The sequence below is a fragment of the Gorilla gorilla genome, chromosome 14, assembly GCF_029281585.2.
Source record: "Gorilla gorilla gorilla isolate KB3781 chromosome 14, NHGRI_mGorGor1-v2.1_pri, whole genome shotgun sequence".
In the NCBI taxonomy this organism is placed as follows: domain Eukaryota; kingdom Metazoa; phylum Chordata; class Mammalia; order Primates; family Hominidae; genus Gorilla; species Gorilla gorilla.
The window spans coordinates 63,756,913-63,784,864 of NC_073238.2; the positions used below are offsets into that span (position 1 = coordinate 63,756,913).

The following is a 27,952-nucleotide window of genomic DNA, read 5'->3' on the forward strand; positions in this document are numbered from 1 at the left end:
AAGAGAGAAGAGAGGAGAGGGGAGAGAGACAGAGACAGAAAAAGAGAGAGAGAGAGAGAGAGAGAGAGAAAGGATGCATGTTTTAGGAGGGGTAGGATTAGGGAAAGCTTTCTAAAGAGTCATATTTCAACCAAATCTCAAAAGGATGAGTTGGATTCACTGTCAGGGAAGGGAGTTGCAAGATAAAAAATATTTCTGGTATTTTTACTACTAAGTAAGACTAATTATCAACCAAGTAAAATGATGTACTTTAGTGAGGGTGGGGTTCTCTTCCTTTTGGAGTTACCTACTGCCTCCTTTGATTTGCAACATCAAAGCAAGCAGGAGCTAGTCATTTATTGAGCTTCAGAGCACAACACGAAGAGATGTGAAAAAGGTGAAAGCCCTGACCTCCTGCCATCTCAATTTTCCATAAAATTTCCTGATGACCTGGTTTCCAGGTAGACAAATCAGGAGTATGGTTGAATGCGATTGATTTCGCTTGTGGCTAATTCACAGGGGCAATTGCTCATAGATCTAAGAGGGAGGGAGAGAGAAAGTGGGAAAGTCTTTAAAAATGATTTCTACTTACAGTGTCGTAATTTTGTTCTAAGAAGTCTGCTACCAACACTTTATGTCTGGTTAGTAAATCCTAGAAAAAGAAAAACCAAGTGAAACAAAACTGTTATAGCTATTAATATTACAAATGTCTCTTTTCTAAGGTTTAAGAACATATAAAAGTTGCAGAAGAACATTTTCATTTGCGCCACAAAATTATTTCCATTCCTAGCTTAGCCTAAGATGTGAAATACAAGTTTGTTCCATGTTAGAAAAGAAAAGCTCTGGTGTTAAACCTAGTGTTTCAAATTCATATTGTTAGATTTATGATAGAAATAATTTAACTGGTGAAACAAATGGAACTTGAGATGAGTTAATTTTTTTTTTTTTTTTTTTGAGATGGAGTCTCACTATGTCACTGAGGCTGGAGTGCAGTGGCATGATCTCAGCTCACTGCAAGCTCTGCCTCCTGGGTTCAAGCGATTCTCCTGCCTCACCCTCCTGAGTAGCTGGGACTACAGGCGCCCGCCACCACACCTGGCTTTTTGTTTTTGTATTTTTAGCAGAGACGGGGTTTCACCGTGTTAGCCAGGATGGTCTCGATCTCCTGACTTTGTGATCCACCTGCCTCGGCCTCCCAAAGTGCCTTAACCACTTTTAAAATGGGCGCTTCGGATACTGGAAGCATAGGACTGACATTTAGCAGTGTCAAACCAGTATTGTTCCTGCTCTTGGGTTAATGGGATGTGAGGTGTTGTGCAAGTTACTAAGTAGCACAATCCATCCTTTCAAAATTGAAGATGAGTAGCCCTATCTTGTGGCAGATATAAACTTGCAGAAAACTGAACAAAGCATGAAGAAACATTTGACTGTCTTCAACTCATATCTAAATTATATCCTTAACTGACTTTAATGTTGTAGGAAAACAAGCCTCACTTAATCCCTTTTATATGCTTAGAGGCTAAATGCCCTGTCTAGGTGCTATGAAAAATTTAATTAAAAACATAACAAGAATTTTAAAGTTTTCCAAAATAAATTCTTTTAATACATATTTAATTAAAATTTCCTAAAAGCATATGGAAGGTACACAACATAACTTCACAAAGAAAAGGCAGATAACAACCATAATAAAACCCACTTATTTCTACTTTAATTTTTTAAAAAGTAAAATATTTAAAGCATTGTGTACTATAATTTTCAAATTCAAAAATAATAAGAGTGGCTCTTAATTCCCTATTGCTATCACAAAACTTGATCAACCACTGGGCCTATCAGTGGAAACATGGTGTTTTTCCCCGCCAGTGGAGCAGAGCATTCATTACCATTCTGGAACTGAAGTTCTAAAATGGAAAACCATTTACAGGGGTTCCATTCCCGCCCCGTCAAAGGTCTTGATTCAAACTAGTTCCTGCATCAGGGGACCCTTGAAAGAGTAAGGTAGTTCCACAGGATCCTTTGAGGTCCCTACTCTTTTTTTTAAAGGATAATATTGGTGTCATGCTTTCAAGCATCCCTCCCCTAACATCATAGAAACCCCATGAGCAGTAATAGAAATTTTCTGAGCTGAACCAGGGCAGAGGGAGCCCCCTCTATGGGCTGCAGCAGACACTGTGGATTGCTGCACCCATGTGAGTTCTCTACCTGCTTCAACTATCGTCAGCCTTGAAAGTGAGGACTGGGTTCCCCACACTGCAGGCCCAGCGCACATAGCCCCAGTGGCAACAAAAAGAGCAGGTTGCAGATCGGTGCTGCCTTGAAAGGTTGTTATCATACATTAGTGTTACCCCAAAGAAAAAGGGATCAGGAGGGAGTTAGGTTAAAACCAACACTTTCAAATTCCAAGGGCAAGAAAACCTTGAAACAGCTTAAAAATCCAGTATTAGGAAACCAAAATAGGGTGGGGTAGAATTCCTCCAGCATATATATATATGCTATATATATATATATATGCTATATATATATGCTATATATATGCTATATATGTATGCTATATATATGCTATATATATGCTATATATGCTATATATATATGCTAGATATATATATGCTAGATATATATATATATCATATCATGGATACAGCCAATAAACAATGCGCACATTCCCTCTCTCACGCCCACATTTCCACTCCAGTGTGTAATAGGATTGATACATGGATATACCCTCAAATTTATGTACATAATAAATGTATGTACAAACCACATATACATACACACAGGCTTATGTACACATCATACATAGACAAATATAATTGCTGCATTATAGATCACATAACTGAGTGAAAAAAAAAAAAAAAGAAACCACAAAAAAAACAGCTAGGATCCTACCCAAGAAGGAAAAGACAGAAAATTGTGAAGGAAAATAAAGTTCAAACTCCAAAGAATTTAGAATTTAAAAACCTTAATTCAAATAGTGTACTCTTTCATCCTACCTCCTAACAATTCTGTTTTGAGAGGCCTAAGTTTTGCATAGTATATTATGCTGAAAAATCTGATATCTATATTTTTAATGAATACTGCTTGAGAGAAACTTGGGGTAGGGTGAGACAGACACTTAATTGCAGGGACATAAAAGGCTGAGGAGCCAGCGACAGCTGCCGTTTAGAGGGCTGACTGTGCTGGGGAGTGTACCGAGCACTTTGCAAATACAGTTTCTGATCTTCACAAGTCCGTGAAAAAGGGATGATTTTCTTCATTTCAGATGTGGAAAATAAAACTCAAAGGTTAACTAAATTGCTCAAGGACTTCCAGCTTATCAGGTGGCAGAGAAAGACAGAATTCAAACCACTTCTATTATGGGAATTTTTAGAGGGAGGGATGAAAGAGATTATGGTTGTACGGAATCCTTTTTGGGAAAAGACTTTTGGTAGACAAATCTATGCCAAAATAAAAAACTAACAATATTACAATATTAATAACTAAACTGAGCAACAGTCCCTTTAAGAGCTCAAAACCAAAAAGATTAGGAGGTTATAAAAAAACCCAAAACCAATGCCAAAATCAAGTCAATCATCCAACCAAACAAAACCCTTTGAAACCAGCTACTTTAAAAAAAAAAGTGATTTATGGTCATTGTTACATTATATTAACCATAAGCATTTGGTAAAATAAAGAAAATTGGTGTTTCCAAAACTGACAGCATACTAGAAAACTTTTTATGATTATTTAGGTTTTAAAGGATTGACTTAAATTCAATGGAAAACTGGCTTAAATACAAATCAAAACATCATTTATTTTTGTCATTCAATACTGTTGCTGAAAATTAAATTGGGCTGAATATATGACAGCAAGAAATTACTATCAAGTACATTGTATTCTATCAAATGTTTAAAAACCTTTGGGGAAATTTTCAGAAATACATATTAAGTATTTGCTTTCCTCCTCTATTGGCGTTTGTTCTATGTTTGTAATTATGTGAAAGCTTACTTGTGTTTTTTTAAAAAATGAATTTACTTGTTTCCATGACAGCGAAGAGCCATCTGATAGGAAAGGGGAAAAAAATGGGACTGTAGTGTCTATTATTAGCAAACACCTCCTTAGTAGTTTAGACATAGACATTTTGGTAGAAAGAAATGGAATCATCCTTTGTCATTCTTCATGTTGGATGCAACCGAGGCCTATCTCACCACTAGCTCTAGATCCAACTTTTGAGGGGATCATCTCTAGCTGCTGTACAATTTTTGTCTTCCGGGGTGAGAAACAGCCACTCCTGAGATTTCCAACACTCGGAGCCCGGAGCCATGCTGCCCTCACCGCCCCTCCCTTCACCCAGCAGTCACTTCCAGGAGTCTGTTCCCAAGCCCTTCCTCCTTCTTTTCATTCCTTCCTTCCCTCACTCGGCTGTTCTCCCGAGATTTCAGTTTCCTTACTCCAAGCTTCCCACTCTTCATACTCCGCCTTTCGTTAACTCCCCTTCTTCCCTTCTCTTTCTTTCCCTTGCCCTTTTCTGTCTACCCAGACCTCCCCTGTGGGCTCCTCCTCTCTTCCCTGTTTTCTTCAGGGAGACCATAGGAGGCTGGCAGGCTGAATGGAGGCCTGTGGACACCCGAGCAGGCTGCAAACTCCTTCCCTTCAAACTAGGACGCTAGAGGCCTTGTGTTTGTTGCAGTTTTGCCTGAGGCTTTGGGGAAATGATGGTATTGCGGTTCCTTTCCTCTGATGTCTCGGGTAATTCAGTGCTTGTCTGAAACCCGCACACCCTCCTGCTTACGAGAACAAAAGTGCCACAGTGGCCGGGCGCAGTGACTCACACCTGTAATCCTGGCACTTTGCAGGGGCCAAGGCAGGCGGATGGCTTGAGGTCAGGAGTTCGAGACCAGCCTGGCCAACATGGCAAAACCCCATCTCTACTAAAAATGCAAAAATTAGCCGGGCATGGTGGTATGCGCCCGTGGTCCCAGCTACCTGGGAGGCTGAGGTGGGAGGATCACCTGAGCCTGGGAGGTTGAGGCTGCAATGAGCTGAGATTGCACCACTGCACTCCAGCCTAGGTGAGGGAGTGAGACCTTGTCTCAAAAAGTGCTGCAGTTAACTGGGCTTACCCTGCTCCTAGGCAGCTGTTAACAACCAGCTGCTGTTGCTTAAGCCTGCCCTGGAATCCACTCCCAGCCCACCCCAAGTGGCTTCCAAATATTCCCAGCATTCTCAAACAGTATTCCCCCTCCAGAGTTCTTGTCAATTAAATTTTCCTTTGCATCCTGTATTTCCAGAGATGGCCTGGTTGCCTGTATAGATCGTGTGCCAGGCAGCTGCCAGGACTTGCCTCCCGCTTAACCACCCACCACTCTTTGGTCTTCTCCATCACAACAAATCACTCTGACGGCCCAGCCTGCAGGCTCCGCCTCCAGGGAGACCACGCCCCGTCCCTCACCCTCCGCCAGGCATTCTTCTCCCTAAGTCCCAGCTTCCTTCTGCCCCACTGACATCTCCCACCCTTTACCACTCTCTGACACTCTCTCACACTTTGTGTCACCATGTGACCTAATACACCTTTCAACAGATTTATGGCACCTTCTCAGAGCAGGCTGGGTAACTTCCTAGTCTGCAGATAATAGGTAGTTTTCAGCAGAGCAAACCACTGCTTTCCCCTTTTTCCACCTCTGGAGAGCTATTTAAAAGAACTATTTACCATCTAAGTCATAGGCAACTTTCAATCACTGTTCATAAAGTAATACGATTGGAGTATGTATTAATATTAGTATATGGACTATATCGATATTATTGAAATACATATTTAAGATAATATATAAAAAATAAAAATTCATACATGGATTACAATTAAGTAAAACTTGTAAAAAAAAGTTACATACGTATATCCTGAAAAAAGTATAAATTAATTTGGAGTTATGTAAATAGAACAATTAAATTGCTAAAATGCTTTTGAAGAAATGAATCTGAATACATATATATATACATTTAAATGAGTCTTATCTACTTTTTAAACCTGAAAACCTATTTTTTTCAATGATGCTGTTACATTGTCAGTCTATAGTATTTTTTGAATTCCTCTTCTCAAACGGCTTCAGAGCTGATTTGGTAGACATTGAAGAAAATCATATCTATTTTATTTCTATTTATATCTTAAAATTAATTTTCTTATAATTATTATCCCTCCCCAAATAATTCTAGCTAACTTGATCACCCACTTTATACACTAACCGGAATGTCAAATAGGCTTTTGTTTCCAAAACTTTTATCTGCCCTTGAATGATAAAAGTTTGCCATTATTGAAAAATGAGCATGTAATACACATTGATACCAACTTCAAAATATGTTAAATAATAGCAGGATCATGAGCCTAAGTAACTGGTTTTCTAAAATAGAAACCTCGAATGTAACATCACTCATTAGATGAATAAGTTTTGGTATGTTTGTCTGCAAATTAGCTGCACTCTTTTCTGATATATTCTCTGAACATTTTTTTGATGATAAAATACAGAAACCAAAAGTAAAATGGTTGTCAGGGGCTGGAGGGAGGAGGAAATGGGGAGGTATTGTTTAATAAGTATAGGGGTAGAGTCTGAATTTTTCAAAATAAAAAAGTTCTGGTAGTGGTTACCTAACAATGTGAATATATTGCATCCTACGATTTCCTACATAGTGACAAAGTAGATAATACATGATCAAACTATAGATGATTATGAAAAAACGACAATATAATTTATTACTATTTTGTTTCACCATGTGAACATTTAAAAATTTCATTCATAAAATAACATGATGTCCTTCACATTCAAAGATGTAATTCTCCATCTCCCTTCACTACCTAGTTCCTTTCCCCAGAATTAATCACTGTTGCTGTTTCCTATGCATCCTTGCAGAGGTATTCACTGCATATGTACCTTAAGTGGAAGCTTATGTCCTTTAATCTGTTTTTAACATAAATGACAGCATGTCACACACAGAGCACTACATATTCCTTTCCCACGTAACTGTATATACTGGAATTCACTCCATTTGAGCTTGTGACAAATATTTTGAGTTGTTTTCCTGCAGTAGGACAGACTGGCCTCATAGACTGCATTCTATTTACAGATTCCTCTTATGATCCACATCATACATGGTTGGCTACACTGAGGCCTAAGAAATAAAATTTCTTGCTTTTTAAAATTAAATTGCCTCTTCAGGGTCCAAGTGACTATAAATTGACCTAGCTGAGTTGGAAAAAAAAATTACCTTGAAAGTAGCAAAGGCATCTGAAGCAATATCAAACGTTGACAACTCCACATACTTAAAGAAATCTCTGAATTGATTAGAAAAGAGGATGATTTTGGCAAGTGGTTCATGTCGAATACATTCTCTCAGCATAATCCCACAACGTAAGGCAATCTGTGGGGCTTCATATCTAAAGCGTAAACAAGAGAGAAATAGAGACCTCTGTTATCCTATTAAAATAATATTAATGGCATCAAAAGAACCATTTCAATACTGCTATTAATGGAAGCATACATACCATTTGTCACGATTCATTCAATATCCACTGAAGATCTACTATGTGCCTGGCACTATTCCAGACGTACTCTGGAATTTGAGTGTATTCTGAAACACTTAGATATACTCAAATATGAATGTGGTGACAGCTGGGGGTGGGGGGGAAGAGGCAGAATGTAAACAATGAAAAGATAATTTCATATACTGAGAAGGGCCGTGAAAACTGTTGACAATAAAATATGCCACATTATAAAGGTGACTACTTAATTTTGTGTGCGTGTGTGTGTGTGTATGTGTGTGTGTGTGTGTGTGAGTGACTACTTAAGTTACTTTACTTTAGACTCAAGGAAAGGGCAAAATGTTCCAGGCAAAGGGAAAAAACTGTTCAAAGACTCCATGGCAAGGACAGGCTTGGCGAAACAGAGAAGGAGAAATAAAGCCTGTGTGATTCGATTGTAGGGGAAGAACCGTGAGTGGTGTGAAATGAGGCAGGGGTGGAGAGAAGGGCAGGGGCCAGATCCCAGATCAGATACAGCTTTGTCAGCCAAGGTAAGCAGTTGGTTTTATTTTAAGTGTAATGGGAAGCCTTTGGAGAGTTTAAAGCAAGAAATTGACAAGACTAACTTATGCTTTAAAAAGATCACTCTGGCTTCTTGTTGAGAATGTCTGTAAAACAGCAGGAGACAAATAAGAACAGGAGCAGAACCCAGGAGAGGGAACGCGGGCTTGGCCTGGGGTGGCAGGAGCAGAACAGAGGACTGTGGGCCGGTGGTGGATACTGTTCGGAGGAAGAGTCAACAAGACTTGCTGATGATGTAGCTGGAGTTGGGTGAGGGAATAAATTTGGAAACTGAGAATTCACGAATGATTCCTATGTTTTTGGCTTGAATCACTGGGTAGATGGTGGTGCTATTTATTAAGATGAATAAACTAGTAGAGGAACAATTTAGTAAAGAAATTAAGAGTTTGTGGTTGACCACATTAGTTTTGAGATGGCTGATATCTAAGTAGAAATGTCTCCTTGGCAGTAGGATACACTTATCTGGACTTTAGGAAAAAGATAGGAGCGACCTATATAAATATATGATTTGCATGCAATAGGTGGCTAATACATAGCTGTGGACTGATTGACTCACTTAAATCCTAAGCGGAATCATGGCTCACAGCAAAAAATACGCTAGACAAATGAAACGTCTACTGTGGGAAACAATTCAGGACTGGCATACTAGATTGGTTCCATTTCTAATACAACAACAATCTTTCAAAGTCAAATTCAGTCTCTAAGTAAGTTTAAGATATATTCCAGTGTGTGATAAGATTTCAAGAAAATGAATAATGCTTAGCCCAAGTACAACAAGCCCTGTATTGAAATAATACAGTTGACAATTGTGTGGTAAATATAGGAAGAATAGAGCAAAGAAAGATATAGTTGTGATACACTGGGAAGTGAGCAGAATATAGGGGCCCCTCCAAAAAAAAAAAATCTGGTGGGGCATGACTGCTCACTCCTGTACTCCCAGCACTTTGGGAGGCTGAGGTGGATGGACTGCTTATGCTCAGGAGTTCGAGACCAGCCTGGGCAACACGGCTGACTTCACAAAAAATAAAAAAATAAAAAATTTAGCTGAGACCCTGACTTTACAAAAACTAAAAAAATTAGCTGGACATGGTGGCACACGCCTGTAGTCCCAGCTACTCAGGAGGCTGAGGTGGGAGATTGCTTGACCCTGGAAAGTTAAGCGAGACTCTGTCTCCAAAAATAAAAATAAAATAAAATAAAATCTGACCATATTTTTAAAGAGATATCATTGACCATTTCAACTGAATACTAGTTTTTATGGAACTTTTATGATACTATAAAACTTTAAGATATTTTATTACTCATCAACTACTAGTAACAACATTTGTTGAACAATAAGTAATGCACTACTCCTTATAAGATTATAGAATTTTCATGAAAGACAGATTCAAGAATAAAGATTCAATTGAGGAAATAGACTACTTTCCAATATCAAATTTACAAATATTAGTAGAAGAAACAGTAAACAAAGATACCAGGGTGGTATTTATTCATTTTTGTCCTGTTTATGCTGAATGATATTCACAAATATTGAGTATTCCCTGAATAACTCATAGTAACATTAAATGCTAATACATTCAGATAGTCATGATTCTTTGTAGAATATAAGGAATGCCAATTTATAGTGCTAGCAATTTCTCTTATTAGAAAAACTTGAAACTCAGCCTATTGGCTCACAAGGAACAGTTGTCAGGTGGGGTTTTATTAAAGATGTTGTAAAGAGGGGTATATGTTCTGAAATGTAAAGGAGAAAAGCACTGTCATTTATTGATAGAGTACTCAAGAGAGTATAAAATAAAGACTGTTGGCCTAGAGAAAGAATCTAAGGGAAGGACAATTAAAATCCAGACTTATTGATTAGCAAGATATATGTGGATTTTTGTAATTTGGCCCTAACCTTAACTTTTCAGTTTCATCTCCCATCACATTCGTTATTTCCCTGGAGCCCCTCATTCCCTCAATTGGAATGCCCTTCTTACATTCCCACAACTCAGATGCTTCTCATCTCTCTAGGCTTAGTTCAAATGCCACCTCCTCCTTGAAGCCTTTCCTAATCACTACGATTCAGGATTATTCTTTCTGCCTTTCACACTCATACAACAGCTTGTCTGTAATTTCTCTTTAACACTTTTTTCATTCTGTATTATGTTATACTGCAGTAAATTGCTATAGGTCTATTTTCTTCACTTCATTATAATCAATTTAATTGCTGGGGATATGTTTTACTTATCCTGTTACCTTCTCCTCTCCTCCCCTATCCCCATCTCCATTTGGTGTCTATGTCATTTATTGCTACTTTCTCCTGTCCCTACCCCAGTCTCCGAAGAGTGCCTATTATAATGTTTTTCACGAAGCATGCATATAATGAATTTAATGAACCTCAAACTGAAGAAATGTCTTAATACTAGAGTACTCTAATGAGAGTCAAACTCTGATGTATACAAAATATGCATCATCTCTGGCCAACATTTTCTCATTTCTTAATTCAATTTCCAAACTAAGACCATCTATAAAAAGTTTCCACTCTAACTTTTGGGTATAATTAGTTCTCTTTTTCCTTTCATTTCTTGAAGCTTATTGAAACCATCTGTGATGCACTGACAGTTTATTCTTGAGAATCAAAAGAATGTTTTTAAAAAACCAAGACTCCTCTGGGTCAGCACACTTGTCATTTCATCCCAGCAGTTTGACATCTGTCATTCTGAGATTACAACTTCTTAAATTCAGAAATACATAGGGATATACAGAGATATATAGGGAATTCTAATTCTCCTCAGTACTCTTTAAGTGATTTATAATTCACATAGATCATTTCTACCTGACTACCCTCTAGTATATTGACTTTTGATAGGTTATTGCTTACTATATAAAGAAGTGCTCCAAAAGATAAGCTTAGGTTAAGTTTCAAATCCCACTAACATTAATATCCTTAGGTCTGTTAAAGAATCAATATTTATCTCACCTAATCTATTCTACTCATAGATAAGCTTCCTGATGGCAAGAATCCTGCCTAATTACTGCATTTTCCACAATGGCTAACCCATGGCAGGTCCCCAGTAAAGGTTAATCTGATGAATGCTGAATCACTATTTTATAGAATTGAATCATATCTTCCTTCTTGATTTGTAATTTAGATCATATAGTCTGGACTATAATGAACTGTGTCAGTGTGGAGAAGGCACTATCTAGACATGCCCATCAAATAATGACAGCATAATGAAAAGTCTCTCTCAAATTTAATGAAAGCCAAAATGTAAGAGCAGTGGTCTCAGCTGGCAGTGAGTTACAGTAATCATTACACAGAAAATGGTTAGAAGAATGAGCTTGTGCAAGAATATTTCAATTTAAGAACAAAGATTACATTATGTAAGGGGGAAAATGACTTTTGTGATTATTGCTGGAAGTAAACAAGGCCAGGAAATACCTGGAAAGCTTTTGTAAAATGCCATTCAACAAACACTTGGCTTCCTCAATATAGTCAAGAAGGTATGTTTCTAATCTAGAAACATTTGCTGACTAAAAATAATGAGTTAGGCCAGGCATAGTGGCTCATGCCTATAATCCCAGCACTTTGGGAGGCCAAGGCAGGAGGATTGCTTGAGCCCAGGAGTTTGAAACCAGCCTGGGCAACATACTGGGACCCTGTTTCTACAAAAAAAAAAAATTAATTAGCTAAGTGTGGTGGCATGCACTTGTAGTCCCAGCTATTTGGGAGGCTGAGTCAGGAGGATCACTTGAGCCTAGGAGGTTGAGACTATAGTGAGCTGTGATCACAGCACTACCTTCTAGTATGGGCAACAGAGCAAGACCCTGTCTCAATAAATAAATAAAATAATGAGTTAGTTCTGTCCACCAAAAAGGCCTAAAAGCAATAACAATCCAATGTCAATGAGCACCCCTACCAACCAGATTGTAGTCTCTAAGAACCATTCCTCTCTAAAAAGAACCAACATCCTTGGTAGAAATTTCAGGTCTTTGTCAGCAAATGTACAAGTTGGGTGGCATATCTCGTTACACCAGAAAGCAAAGAAGCTCTCACAAACTATTTTAGTGATGTTAAGGGATATCACCTAGAAGGGGCCACAGATGGCCAACTGAGCATTAAAAAAACATGTGTAGAACTAAATAAGACATATAGAAAACATTAAATCCATTAGTTCATCCGATACTAGAAGAGTGTGTGTGTGTCTCTGTACATATATAAATAAATATATATATATATTTATACACACACACATATATAAAGGCAGGGGGAGGGAGGGAAATAACTCATTAGACACCTATGAAAGTTCCTAGGATATCTTATTCTTCTCTAAAATGATAATTAAAAGAAAAGAATTGAGCATTTATTCTGCCTCTCTGGTATGAATTATACTTCAGAGTATTCTAACACCTGAAGCTGTGGTGGGTGAATGACAATATTCTCTATAAAACTACTTTAGCCAATAAAAAATACAAAAGGAATGACAGAATTCAAAATTACCTTTTTGTCACCTCTAGTGAAATGATGGAATCAGGCAATGTTCATCAATGGATGGTAAAACAATTAAGTTTAAGGTTGATGGGAAACTTTATAGTGGATTAGACTGTCACCATCTGAACCCATTGCTCAGTCTCAGCATTACTAAAAGTACATCTCCTAATGTGATGAAATATGAACTACATAGCACCATCTATAAAATAACTGCCAAAATGAAACTGCTTAAAATTTTTTATAATAAACTTAAAAAAACAGGATAATTGGGAGAAATTTATGATTTTAACATCAGCCTTCTGGAACATAGTCCACTGGCCACAGTTCTTTATGGATCACTGAGAGCTGTTCAGTGACCTCATTCTCAAGTTCTCTCAGTACCCTGGAATGTCATTTGCCTGAGCCAGAAGACAAATTCATTTAGAGTGAGTAAGTCCTTATTTATAATCTTTTCATAGAACTTGGGCTTCAAATACTTTTTACCATGTTTAATACCACATATCCAGATAATTCTCTTTGATACACAAGTATCAATTGCTTTTTGTCTTATATTCTTTATGGTTAGACTTAGGTTCTGTACAGAATGTTACTATCATACTCTCATTTATATTATTGTTTGATGTATAAATGTACCAATCAAGTTATGCCCTAGGTTTTAAAGTGACTTCACAAGGATAATTAGGTAAAAATCCTGACTTTTAAGAAGGGCTAAATCTCTAGCATTCAGTGCTAAATTAGAAAATGGTAACAGGGGCTGGGTGCGGTAGCTCATGCCTGTAATTCCAGCATTTTGGGAGGCCGAGGCAGGCAGATCACAAGACCATCTGGCTAACATGGTGAAACCTCGTCTCTACTAAAAATAGAAAAAATTAGTGAGGCGTGGTGGCATGCGCCTGTAGTCCCAGCGCATGGACTCAGGAGGCTGAGGCAGGAGAATTGCTTGAACCTGGGAGGCAGAGGTTGCAGTGAGCCGAGATCACGCCACTGCACTCCAGCCGGGGTGACAGAGCGAGACTCCATCTCAAAAAAAAAAAAAAAAAGAAAATGGTAACAGGTAAAACTGATTATGGTACAACTGTTCCACTACCCTGTCCTCAGGAGCATCAACAATTCCCTCTCCCTTCACATTTGAACGGTCCTCGAATCTTCTTAAAGGTATATTAATGGTGAGGAACATGGGATTTAGTGTCAGATCTGCATGGAAAACTAGGCTCTGTCATGTATTAGCCGTATAACCTTGAGCAATATCGTTACTCTCTCTGAGTTTCAGTTTCCTTATCTGTAAAATGGTAAAAAAATAATATGTAGTCCTCATAGTATTGGAAAGTAAACATATAACATAAGTAAAGACATTACAATAGCTGGCACATAGCAAACAATGAGTAAATGGTTTATACAAAACAGGATGTGAAGGAATGAGTTAAAAGTTTGGGTTGAAAAACAGAAGAATAATCATTGCAATAGAGAATTAAAACCAGAGGTGTAGTCCCCAAATTGTCAATAATGATTTCTTTTGGAGAGATTATGGGATGTACTTTCTTTTTCTGTTATATGTTTCTAAAATGTTTTAGTTTTTAAATAATAACCATGTATTACTTTTGAATTGGAAAGAAATGGAAATATTTTCAAATACGCATTCTCTTCATTCTCAGTATCTCCACTAAAGTTCTGATGATAATCTCTTCCCCAGACTCTTCCAAGCTGGAATCTCAGCCTCCCACCCCAAGCTATTTTCTATGTTGCCACCAGAACTCCTCATGTCTAGTCCCTGGATGACTCCATGTTGCCTACAGAATGACATTCAGACTCCCTAGTAGGACTTGGAAAGCTCTTCATAATCTGGTCTCAGTCCTTCCAACTTCATACGGCACCCTTCCCTCTGACTCACACAGAACTCTAGTCACACCAGAATTCTTGTCATTCTCCAAACACATAAAATCTCTTATATACTTTCACCTTTCTGTGGGCTGAAATGGCAATGAACAAAGTGATCTTAGATAGCACATGCTGAAGATGACAGAACCCCCTGATGAACTAGAACATCTTTTCTGCACTATTACATGAGAAATATACTTATCTTGTTGTGGGGCCACTTCACTTTGGGGTCTATGTGTTATAGAGGCTTTGCATCCCCTAACTAATACATGATACAAGGATCTTTCCCTTTCCAGAGCTGAAAGAAACGATTCTCCAGTAAAACAATTATTTTGTACCCAAAACAAAAGTAATCATAGTACACTACTTTGCTCACTAGTGAATAATAACTGTGCAATCATAATAATCTAAATGTGATTATTAAAATTTAAAATTATGATAAAGTTTATTAGGAAGATAAGGGAAAGGAAATAGAATAATGGTGGCAGTAAAAAGACTATCATCTAGTTTATCTTGTCAAAGATACCACTTAAAATTGATAAGTGAAAAATTAGTATAAGCCCATTATTTGTAACACAGAGGTAAATATATGATGAAAACAATGATGGACAAATAAAAGAGATAAAAGTGGTTGTCTTTGGGTAACAGGACTGAAAAATAGAGAAGAAAGAGGCAAAGAGGCCAGGCGCAGCGGCTCACGCCTGTAATTCCAGCACTTTGGGAGGCTGAGGCAGGCAGATCACTTGAGGTCAGGAGGTCGAGACCAGCCTGGCCAAATAGTGAAAACCTGTCTCTACTAAAAATACAAAAATTAGCCATGCGTGGTGATAGGCACCTGTAATCCCAGCTACCCGGGAGGCTGAGGCAGGAGAACTGCTTGACCCCAGGAGGCAGAGGTTGCAGTGAGCCAAGATCGCATCACTGCACTCCAGCCTGGACAACAGACAAAGACGCTGTCTCAAAAAAAAGAAAGAAAGAAAGAAAAGAAAAAAGAGACAAAGAACTGCTATTTATTGATATATCTGATTTTTAAACTATGTATTATTTTGATACAATTAAATATTTAAAATGTACAAGAGAGAAAATGAACACAGGTGAGATGGACTAGGTATGAAACAGCAAAATTGAAAACACGAATACTATAAAATAAAGAGACGTCCTGGTTTGAGATGGTGGAGTAGCAAGACAAGGGGAGGAAGAAGATGGTCTGCTGTTCTCAAGCTTTGCTACACCCAGATCTCCAGTCTTTATGATTCAGAGTAACCTCCAAACGCCCAAGAAACATTTATAAATAAGTATACATAAAAATAATAATCAGGGATTCTATCACCCACCTCGACTTCAGTTTTATGGCTTCCCTATAGACCCATATACATTCACCTTGGCAGATGCTAGCTACTGGAAAAACTCTCATACCTGTATTTCAGTTCCCAGAACCAGAATATATATGTGTGTGCTTATGTGCATGGTGAGGGCATTCAATCTCATGCAAGCAGGAAAAGGGTAAGTGGGCAGCTAGGAATAGGGCAGATAGGGAAGCATAAGCAATACTGTAATAGGAAGAGACAGAAATAGCAGAAATGTGGAGGAAAGGAAGGCAGTAAATGGAAACATAACATTTAGAAACATTAAGGTGCAAAGAAAGGATTTTGCTGCAGTAATCATAGAGACAGATCTGGAGGGCTGACCTCACACATGACAAATACCTTTACTGCAGTTCCAAAAGGGAACTGATCATATCTCAAATGAGACTAATGCTATGCACTTTTAACAACTATTAAAAACTTAGCCCTACTTGAAAGGAAGCCATGTACCTACCCTTTGAGGAGCATAAACAGGATATGAGGATGAGCACTAATATACTCCACAGTAGGACTCCGAGTGCCTATCTGTCTTCTCAAGATGTTGTTAAATATCTGGGTCACATCTTTTTTTCCCTGTTAAAGAAACAAACAGAAATTAAATTGTACACTCTAAATGGATGAATTGTATAGTATGTGGAATATATACATACATATATACACACAGACAGAAATGGTACCATCCTTTCTAATATGCAAAAAAACATTAACTTACTCTTCCCATAGACCCCTAACAAGCTGTGCTTGCAAACACAGTCTACAAAATGGATGCAGCTCCTTGCCACAGGATGTGTGCTGGGGGAAATTTGACCAACGGGAAATCCATTTCCCACAGAGCATGGAAGGACATAAAGTGAATATGACAGAACTGAATTCTTTGTTTTTTCACTGTCTACCTTTATGCAAGAAAAAAATTATGATTATCATTTTTAAACCTTCATGAATAAGGAAGGAAAACAGATGAAGAAAATAAGATTTTAGTAAAATGTAGGTTAGAACCAAATTCCTTTTTCTTAGATCTACTTTCTAGTATTTTTTGCTTTCACGTTATCACTTTATTCACTGTTCTTCACCCTAGTGCCTTGACTTAAAAAATAAAGTGGGTTTTCCATTAGCTGGAAATATTTGATCTAGGTGATCATAACAAATCACATCTAGCCTAGAGGAATAGAAGAGATCACCGAATCAGTGAGACAGAGGAACCAGATATGCAATCATGGATAGGGCTTCTTAGAGTCCTCATGGATAAGACCTGCACTCTCATACACCTTACAACCTGTCTAGCCTGGTTTTCCAAAAGAAATCTTGGACTGGACCTGAGTTTACTATATGAAAAATAAGTACAAGAATGACTGATATGGTTTGGCTCTGTGTCCTCACCCAAATCTCATTACGAACTGTAATCCCTATAATCCCTATGTGTGGAGGGCAGGACCTGGTGCGAGGTGATTGGATCATGGGGGTGGTTTCCTTCATGCTATTCTCGTGATAGTGAATCAGTTCTCACACGATCTGATGGTTTTATATGGGACTCTTTCCCCTTTGCTCATTCACTCTTACTTCTCCTGCTGCCATGTGAAGGTCTGTGCCTGCTTCCCCTTCTGCCATGATTGTAAGTTTCCTGAGGCCTCCCCAGCAATGTGTAACTGTGAGTCAATTAAACCTCTTTCCTTTATAAATTACTCAGTCTCAGGTATTTCCTTATAGCAGTGTGAGAACATACTAATACAATGACATTGCATTCTCAATCAGTATGGCCCTAGTTCTGGCCTTCATCTCTCAACTAAACTATGAAAGAGCTTGCTTCAGTTACTGTCTCCACTTCAAAGCATCCTCACCCTGCAGAGTGGGCTAGCTAGAAATGCAAATATGACCATGCCATCTCTCTCCTTAAACATTTCAACGTCTCCCTTTTGCTTAGAAAAAAGTCCAATACAAAAAGGCCAGGCGCGGTGGCTCACACCTGTAATCCCAGCACTTTGGGAGGCCAAGTGGGGCAGATCAAGAGGTCAGCAGTTCAAGACTAGCCTGGCCAATATGGTGAAACCCCATCTCTAGTAAAAATACAAAAATTAACCGGCTGTGGTGGCGTGCACCTGTAGTCCCAGCTACTTGGGAGGCTGAGGCAGAAGAATTGCTTGAACCCGGGAGGCAGAGGTTGCAGTGAACCGAGATCGTGCCACTGCACTCCAGCCTGGGCAATGGAGCAAGACTTCATCTCAAAAAAAAAAAAAGAGAGACAGAAAGAAAGGAAAGAGAGAGAGAGAGACAGAAAAAAAAGAGAGAGAAAGAGAAAGAAAAGAAAGAAAGAGAGAAAGAAAGAAAGAAAGAAAGAAAGAAAGAAAGAAAGAGAGAGAGAAAGTCCAATACCCTTCAATGACTTGACAGCGGCCAACTTTTCCAGTCTCATCAGCTAACTATCACTTCCAATTCCTACATCAAGTTCTATTAGTACCAAATTGCTGCACCACATATACACAACATTTTATGGTTCTATATCTTTGTTGATGCTCTTCCTTTTTTCATGAACTCTGTCATTCTTTAAGATTCAGTTCAGGAGTTTTCTCCCCTGGGATGAGTGCCCCTCTCTGTACTACAACCATGTCCTTTGCCACATCGATCAGTACCTCCTCTTCCCCACTACCTCTACCTCCACCTTCACAGCAGCAAATACTTACTGAGTGCTTACTCTGTGCCAGGCACTTATGCTAAGAGCTTTACAGGTATTATCCAATTTTCACAACAACCTTATTTTTTTAAATTTCATATTCTTTTTGTTATTTTTTTCTGACATGCATACAACCACCTTATAAAATACATATTATAAAAAAGAAATTAAGGATTTATAATATATGTTTTATAAAATGTACAAATGTAAATATGTATATATACATATTATAAATAAGGAAATTAAGGATTATTGAGATTGCCTAGATCTCACTGTCCTGTCAGATACTGATAAATATCTACAAGCACTAACACCATCCAAGAAAACATGACCTCAACAACTGAACTAAATAAGACACCAGGTACCAATTCTGGGACAATAGAGATATACGACCTTTCAGACAGAGAATTCAAAATCACTATTTTGAGGAAAATCAAAGAAATTCAAAATAACACAGAGAAAGAATTCAGAATTCTATCATAAATTTAATACGGATTGAAATAATTAAAAATAATCAGGTAGAAATTCTAGAGTTGAAAATGCAATTGACATGATGAAGAATGCATCAGAGCCTCTTAATAACAGAATTGATCAAGTAGAAGAAAGAATTAGTGAGCTTGCAGACAGGCTATTTGAAAACATGCAGTTAGAGGAGACAAAAGAAAAAAGAATAAAAAACAATGAAGAATGCCTACAAGATCTAGGAAATAGTCTAGAAAGGGCAAATCTAAGACTTACTGACCTTAAAGAGGAGGTAGAAAAAGAGATTGGGGTAGAAAACTTACTCTAAGAGATAATATCCGAGAACTTCCCAAACCTAGAGAAAGATATGAATATTCAAGTATAAGAAGGTTATAGAACACCAAGCAGATTTAAACCAAAGAAGACTACTTCAAAGCATTTAATAATCAAACTCCCAACATCAAAGAAAAAAAATCCTAAAAGCAGCAGGTGAAAAGAAACAAATAACATACAATGGAGCTGCAATACATCTGGCAGCAGACTTTTCAGTGGAAACCTTACAGGCCAGGAGAGAGTGGCATGACATATTTAATGTGCTGAAGGAAACACATCTTTTACCCTAGTATATCTGGCAAAAATACCCTTCAGGCATGAAGGAGAATTAAAGACTTTCCCAGACAAACAAAAGCTGAGGGATTTGATCAATACTAGACTCATCCTACAAGAAATGCTAAGGGTAGTTCTCCAACCTGAAAGAAAAGGATGTTAATGAGCAAGAAGAAATCATCTGAATGTATAAAATCCACTGGAAACAGGAAGCACATAGAAAAACACAGAATAGTATAACACTGTAATGGTGGTGTGTAAACTACTCTTGTCTTAAGGAGAAAGACTAAATGATGAACCAACCAAAAATAATAACAACTTTTCAAGATATAAACAGTACAATAAGACATAAAGAGAAACAACAAAAAGTTAAAAAGCCGGAGGAGGAAGTTAAGGTGTAGAGTTCTTATTAGTTTTCTTTCTGTGTATTTCTTTATATAATTAGTATTAAGTTGTCATCAATTTAAAACAATGGGCTATAAGATGGTATATGCATGCCTCATGGTAACCTCAAATATAAAAATACAATGGACACACAAAAAAATAAAAAACAAGAAATTAAAGCATAGAGCCAGAGAAAATCACATTCACTAAAAGAAAGACAGAAAGGAAGAGAAGAAGGAAGAGATGACTAAAAAACAACCAGAAAACAAATAACAAAATGGCAGGAGTAAGCCCCCACTTGTCAATAATAACATTGTATGTAAATGGACTAAAGTCTGCAATCAAAAGACATAAGGTGGCTACTTGGGAGGCTGAGGTGTAAGGATCACCTGAGCCCAGGAGGTCAATGGTTCAGTGAGCTGTGACTGTGCTACCACACTCCAGCCTGGATGACAGAGTGAGACCCTGTCTCAAAAAAAAAAAAAAAAAAAGAAAAAGAAAAGAAAAAGAAAAAAGACGCAGAATGGCTGAATGGATGAAAAAAAACAAGACCCAAATGATCTGCTGCCTACAAGAAACACACCTCACCTATGAAGATACACATGGACTGAAAATAAAGACATGGAAAAAGATATTCCATGCTAATGAAAACAAACAAACAAAACCAAGCAGGAGTAGCTATACTTACATCAGACAAAACAGATTTCAAGACAAAAACTGTAAGAGGAGACAAAGAAAGTCATTATATAATAATAAAGGAGTCAGTTCAGCAAGAGGATTTAACAATTGTAAATATATATGCACCAAACACTAGAGCACCCAGATATGGAAAGCAAATATTATTAGAGCTAAAGTGAGAGACACATCCCAATACAACAATAGCAGATCTTAGATCTGGGACATGATAACTTTTACCACTGTTACTCAACATAATATTGGAAGTCTTAGCTAGAGCAATCAAACAAGAGAATGAAATGAAGGGCAAATATTATTAGAGCTAAAGTGAGAGACAGATCCCAACAGTAGTAGATGTTAGATTTGGAACATGACAACTTTTACCACTGTTATTCAACATAATATTGGAAGTCTTAGCCAGAGCAATCAAACAAGAGAATGAAATGAAGGGCATCCAAATTGGTAGGGAAGAAGTCAAATTATCCTTGTTTGCAGATGATAAAACCTTATATTTGGAAAAAACTAAAGACTCCACAAAAAAACTATTAGAATTGATGAACAAATTCAATAAAGTTGCAGGATACAAAAATCAACATACAAAAATCAGTAGCATTTCTATATGCTAACAGTGAACAATCTGAAGAAGAAATCAAAAAAGAAATCCCATTTATAATAGCAACAAATAAAATTAAATACCTAGAAATTAACTTAACCAAAGAAGTAAAAAAATCTCCATAATGAAAACTATAAAAAAATGGATGAAAGAAATTAAAGAGGACATGCAAAAAAGGAAAGATATTCCGTGTCCATGGATTGAAAGAAACGATATTGTTAAAATGTTCATACTACCCAATGTAATCTACAGGTTCAATGCAATCCCTATCAAAATACCAATGACATTCTTCATCGAAATAGAAAAAACCATCCTAAAATTTACATGGAACCACAAAAAACCCAGAATAGCCAAAACCATCGTGAGCAAAAAGAACAAAACTGAAGAAATCACATGACTTGACTTTGAATTATACTACAGAGCTATATAGTAACCAAAACAGCATGATACTGGAATAAAAATAGACACACAGACCAATGGAACAGAACAAAGAACCCAGAAACAAATCTACACACCTACAGTGAACTCATTTTTTACAAAGGTGCTGAGAACATACATTGAGGGGAAAAGACAGTCTTCAACAAATAGTGCAGAGAAAACTGAATATCCACATGCAGAAGAATGAAATTAGACCCCTATCTCTTGTCACATACAGAAATCAAATCAAAATGGATTAAAGACTTATATCTAAGATCTATGAAACTATGAAGCTACTAAAAGAAAATATTGGGGAAACTCTCCAGGACATTGGTCTGGGCAGAAACTTCTTGAGCAAAACCCCACAAGCACAGGCAATCAAAGCAAAAATGGACAAATGGGACCACATCAAATTTAAAAGCTTCTGCACAGTGAAGGGTACAATCAACAAAGTGAAGAGAAAACCTACAGAACACAGGCCTTCTATGAAAAGGTGCTCAACATCACTGATTATCAGAGAAATGCAAATCAAAACTACAATGAGATATCCTCTCACGACAGTTAAAATGCCTTTCATGTAAACATCAGGTAACAACTATTGCTGGTGAGGATGTGGGGAAAAGGAAACCCTCATATGCTGTTGGTAGGAATGTAAATTAGTACAACTACTATGGAGAATAATTTGGAGGTTCCTCAAAAAACTACAAATAGAGATACCATATGATTTAGCAATCCTACTCTTAGGTATATGCCCAAAAGAAAGGAAATCAGTATATCAAAGAGATATCTACACTCCCATATATGTTGCAGTATTGTTCACAATAGCCAAGATTTGGAAACAACCTAAATGTCCAAAAACAGATGACAAAATGCGGATAAAGAAAATGTGGTACCCTATACACAATAAAGTACTATTCAGTCATAAAAAGGAATGAGATTCTGTCATTGCAACAACATGGATGGAACTGGAGGCCATTATGTTAAGTGAAATAAACCAGGCACAGAAAGACAAACATCAGATGTTCTCAGTTATTTGTGAGATCTAAAAATTAAAACAAGTGAACTCATGAAAATCAAGAATAGAAGCATGGTTACCAGAGGCTAGGAAGGGTAGTAGGGGAGTGTGTGAGGGTGAGATGGGGATGGTTAATGGGTACAAAAAACAATAGAAACAATGAATAAGATCTAGTAACACCAAGGAAAAATGCTTGAGAGGATGGATACCCAATTTTCCATGATGTGGTTATTACACATTACATGCCTGTACTAAAATATCTCATATACACTACCTACTATGTACCCACAAAAATTAAAAAGAAAAAAAGAGAAAAAAGAAATAAATAAAAACCCATGCTCTCACGAGGTCAGGAGTTTGAGACCAGCATGGCCAAGATGGTGAAACCCCGTCTCTACTAAAAATACAAAAATTGCTAGGCTTGGTGGCACGCACCTGTAATCCCAGCTACTCAGGAGGCTGAGGCAGGGGAATCGCTTCAACCCAGGAGGCAGAGGCTGCAGTGAGCTGAGATCGCGCCATTGCACTCCAGCCTGGGCAACAAGAGCGAAACTCTGTCTAAAAAAAAAAAAAAAAAAACAAAAAACCCATGCTCTCCAAACACCCTCCCTCCAAAACTCAACCCCCCATCAAAGCCCAAAAAACTTAATAGTATGAAAAACAATCTGCCAGGCATGGTGGCTCACACATGTAATCCCAGCACTTTAGGAGGCTAAGGCAGGCAGATCACCAGAGGTCAGGAGTTCGAGACCAGCCTGACCAACGTGGTGAAACCTTGTCTCTACTAAAAATACAAAAATTAGCTGGGCGTGGTGGTGCATGCCTGTAATCCCAGCTACTCGGGAAGCTGAGGCACAAGAATTGCTTGAGCCCTGGAGTGAGCTGAGATTGTGCCACTGCATTCCAGCCTGGGCAACAGACCAAGATCCTGCCTCAAACAAACAAACAATCTAATTAGAAAATGGATAAAAGGCTGGGTGGGGTGGCTCATGCCTATAATCCCAGGCAAGAAATTACTTTGGAAAGCTGAAGCAGGATTACTTGAGCCAGGAGTTTGAGAGTAGCCTGGGCAACATAGCAAGACCGCATCTCTACTTAAAAAAAAATAAAAATAAACAAAACAGAGAAAATGGCTAAAAGACACGAAGAGACATTTTACCAAAGAGGATATACAGATGGCAACAAGCACATAAAAGGCGTTCAACATCGTTAGCCATTAGGGAAATGAAAATCAAAACCACAATGAAATATTATTACATGCCTATCAGAATGGCTAAAATAAAAAATAGCAACAACATCAAATGCTGGCAAGAATGAAGAGAAACTGTACTCATTCATTGTAGTGGAAATGTAAAACAGTATAGCCAATCTGGAAAACACTTTAGCAGTTCCTGAAACAGCTAAACATGCAGCTAACCATAACAGCAATTGCGCTCTTGGCATCTATCACAAAGAAATGAAACCTATGTTCACACAAAAACCAATTAGTAGGTGAATCTTCAATTTAAAAGAATACTCCAAAATCAGTTGCTCTCATAATTTTAAAACACTAAAAAATGTTTATAGGCCAGGCACGGTGGCTCATGCCTGTAATTCTAGCACTTTGAGAGGCCAAGGCTGGAGGATCAGTTGAACCCAGGAGTTTGAGACCAGTCTGGGCAACATGGTGAAACCCCATCTCTACAAAAAAATACAAAAATTAGCTGGGTGTAGTGGCACATGCCTATAGTCTCAGCTACTTGGGAGGCTGATGTGGGAGGATCACTTGAGCCTGGGAGGTGTAGGTGGAAGGTGTAGGTTGCAATAAGCTGAGATCATGCCACTGCACTCTAGCCTGGGTGACAGTGTGAGACCCTGTCTCAGAAAAAAAAAAAGGTTGAATTACATAAATTTTATTTATACTGATGTTAAAGACTATATTTGCTGTATAAAAAAGATATAGCTGTAAGCATAAATTGATTTTAAAATGAAATAAATCATCTGTTTCGTTCAAACCTTTCTAGACCCTGCAGTGTAATATTGCAGAATAAATATCAACCCTCTTTGAAATGTCATAGGAACATGTTTTTCATACTTCCCAGTGAAATGTCACAAGAACATTCCATACAGCATTCCAGTAGAAATGAAGCTCTGCAGAACTCTATCCAACTTTTACATAGAGGAAAACATTCTTCTAGTTCATTAGCAAATGTGTGCAAAGACAAAGGAAGCCCCCTGTGGATAACAAAAGCAGGTTCTGCTACCAGGGACCGCTTCCCAAAACAGAGGAAAGGATTAGAATAGAAAGGATTGCAGAACACTGAAACAGGTACAAGCTGGTGAATAATGATCTCTACATTACACGTTAATCTTTGTAGCTATCAATTTGTCGTGCCAAATCTAACTGGAGTGAAACCTTAGCTATTTCAAAACCAGTTTTTTGCAACCCGCAGACTGCCAGATCTCAAGCCCTGGACTCAGAAGTGGCCAGAAAAAAAAGACAGAAAAACCCTAAAAATATATTTGATAATAAAGAAGCAACATCCAGAAATGGCCCCAAATGCCAAAAATTAGCTGGCAATTCTAAGGTTACACACAATGTAACCAATAAGATCCCAAACCTGAAGAAGCCCTTGTGTTTGCTGGCAAATTCAAAAAGGTCAGCTTTAACATGAAATGCTCCACAATTATTTGCTAAGTGAATGAATTATATATATGGAAGTATTAACTAAAATCAAATAAGAAAAGAGAAAAGGAGGGAAGAAAGAGGTGGTGAACAGCAGTCACAGCAACCAGAATGAATGCTGAAAAAGAGCATCCCTCACAGATAGCATAGATGAGAAAAGGGAAACGAGAAAAGAAGGCGGAGACTAGAAAATACCCACTTTAAAACACAAGCCATTGACTTTTATATAGAATATATATAAAGAATTCTCAAAATTCAGCAATGAAATTAAAAAGGGGCAAAAGATATGAATAAATACTTCATAAAAGAAGAGATATGGTAGCAAAAATGTACATGAAAAGATGCTCAACATCATTAGTCATTAGAGAAATCCAAATTAAAATCACAATGGGATATCACGAACCCTTATTAGAATGGCTAAAACAATAAAACAAAACAAAAAGTTGACATTCCCCAACAGCCCTACTCCTAGGTATTTATCTAAGTGAAAGGAAAACCTATGTTCACACTAAATACTATATGTAAATGGTTAACGGCAGCTTTATTTGTAATTGCTAGAAACTGGAAATATGTAAAATATCCCACAAGTGGGGAATGGATAAATGATCTGTGGTCCATCCGTGCAATGGACTACTACTCAGCAATAAAAAGCAACAGACTCCCAATACATGGCAACGACATGGATGAATCTCAAATACATTATGCTGACAGAAGCCAGGCTCAAAAGGCTACATACATATGATTCTGTTTACCCAATCTTTTTGCAATGGTGAAAATATAAGGACTGAAAACTGATCAATGGTTGCCAGAGGCCGAGGACAGGAAAAGGAGATGATTACAAAGAGGCAAAGGAGATTTTTTTTTTTTTTGAGACAAAGTCTTGCTCTGTCACCCACGCTGAAGTGCAGTGGCACAATCTCGACTCACTGCAACCTCCACCTCCCAGGTTCAAGTGATTCTCCTGCCTCAGCCTCCTGAGAAGCTGAGACTACAGGTGCACAGCACCACACCCGGCTAATTTTTGTATTTTTAGTAGAGACAGGGTTTCACCATGTTGGCCAGGATGGTCTCGGGTTCCTGACCTCATGATCTGCCCACTTCGGCCTCCCAAAGTGCTGGGATTACAGGAATGAGCCACCGCGCCCAGCCGGCATAGGAGAATTTGTTAGGGTGATGGAACTGTTCTTCATTACAGAACTGTGCACTAAAAAGGGTGAATGTTACTATTTATAAATTGTATCATAATTTTTAAAAATGAAAATTATAGCCAGTGAAGTCAGGGACTTATCTATTCTTGCTGGTGTGTTGCGGGGGAGTTGAGGTGGGTGGGAGCAAATGGTTGTGCTGAATTTCAGTAGCAGAAGTAGATACGCAGAACAGTCTACGGGGTGAGGGGTAGCCACTGAATGGATTAGTGAGGGATCTTGCTGGGGACTAAAATCCAAATTGGACTAATTTATAGATATTGGGAAAGATATAGGGAATGAAACTACAAGCTAGCTCAAAGTTGCTCTCAAAAAAATTTAAATATATTAAATTTACATATTACATGAAATCCATCTGTGGGAATTTATATGGGAGATTATCTCCCCCACTGCCCCAATAACTTTGTCATTCTATTTTCTCTGCAGGCTGGCTTCTTCTGTTTCTTTAGTCCACATAGTGAAAAATATGACCACTGATGGAAAAACTGCATTTACTATCTTTAGCACCTGGCTAAATACTGGGGTTCTGTCTCAGTTCTAGTTCCAGAATTCCTGCAGAAAGCCTCTGGCCCTCTTTTGGTCAGATATCCACTTGCAGGTCATTCAGCTGTGTGTTGTCCAGGGTGTCATATCACCCAAAATGGTTGTTCCCATGGTAACCATGTGAGTGGAGAAGGAGGGAGCATTCCCCAGAAAGCAGAGGGAGTGGGCAGACACAACACTTTATACACAGCACAAGCAGTCTTCATCCTTATGCAGATTACATTCCTTAAAATGTCTGGTACGATCAAACTAATGGTCACTGTCTTAATTTTATTACAAACAATTAACAGATTTCACATCTAATTAAAAGCCTGATGACAAATGCCATTTTTAATCACCCATAAATTATATTCCTTTATAGGATAAAGGCCTTCTAAAGCTTATATTCATTAAGCTTTAGGGCAATAGGGTAATGATAACATAAAATGCCATTTTCTATGACATAGTATTTCCCTACCTGAGATTGTAAATTCTTTAATTTGTCCAGTGATGGGCACAAAATATATACACAATCAAATAAAATCAAGACCAAACATAATTAAATAAAATCAATGGCTGACACGCATAGTAAGCATTTCAAATTGTTAAATGTATAATGTACAGTCAAAGCTGGTATTTTAAGGCTTTATGATTTCTGTTATATTTTTACAGTAATAAAACCAAACGTAAAGAGCCACTTTTTTTTTTCTTTTTCTTTTCCTTTCTTTTTTTTTTTTTTGAGATGGAGTTTCACTCTTATTGCCCAGGCAGAAGTGCAATGGTGCGATCTTGGCTCACTGCAACCTCCGCCTCCTGGGTTCAAGCGATTCTCCTGCCTCAGCCTCCCAAGTAGCTAGGATTACAGGTGCATGCCACCATGGCCATGGCTAATTTTTGTATTTTTAGTACAGATAGGGTTTTGCCACGTTGGCGAGGCTGATCTCGAACTCCTGAACTTAGGTATCC

The 27,952-nt window shown here is 37.9% G+C and overlaps 1 protein-coding gene across 23 annotated transcripts in view; it reads right to left on the minus strand.

Annotated features, from left to right (window-relative positions):
• Window positions 1-27,952, minus strand: part of CAB39L (calcium binding protein 39 like) — a 216,759-nt gene that overhangs the window by 34,899 nt on the left and 153,908 nt on the right. For all 23 annotated transcript variants that reach the window (XM_063697381.1, XM_055359855.2, XM_055359869.2 and 20 more), the window contains 3 exons: window positions 16,212-16,330; window positions 7,210-7,378; window positions 572-631 (listed from right to left, as the gene is read on the minus strand). In XM_063697381.1, coding sequence (XP_063553451.1) covers window positions 572-631; window positions 7,210-7,378; window positions 16,212-16,330 — 348 coding nt within the window. The remainder of the gene's footprint in view (window positions 1-571; window positions 632-7,209; window positions 7,379-16,211; window positions 16,331-27,952) is intronic.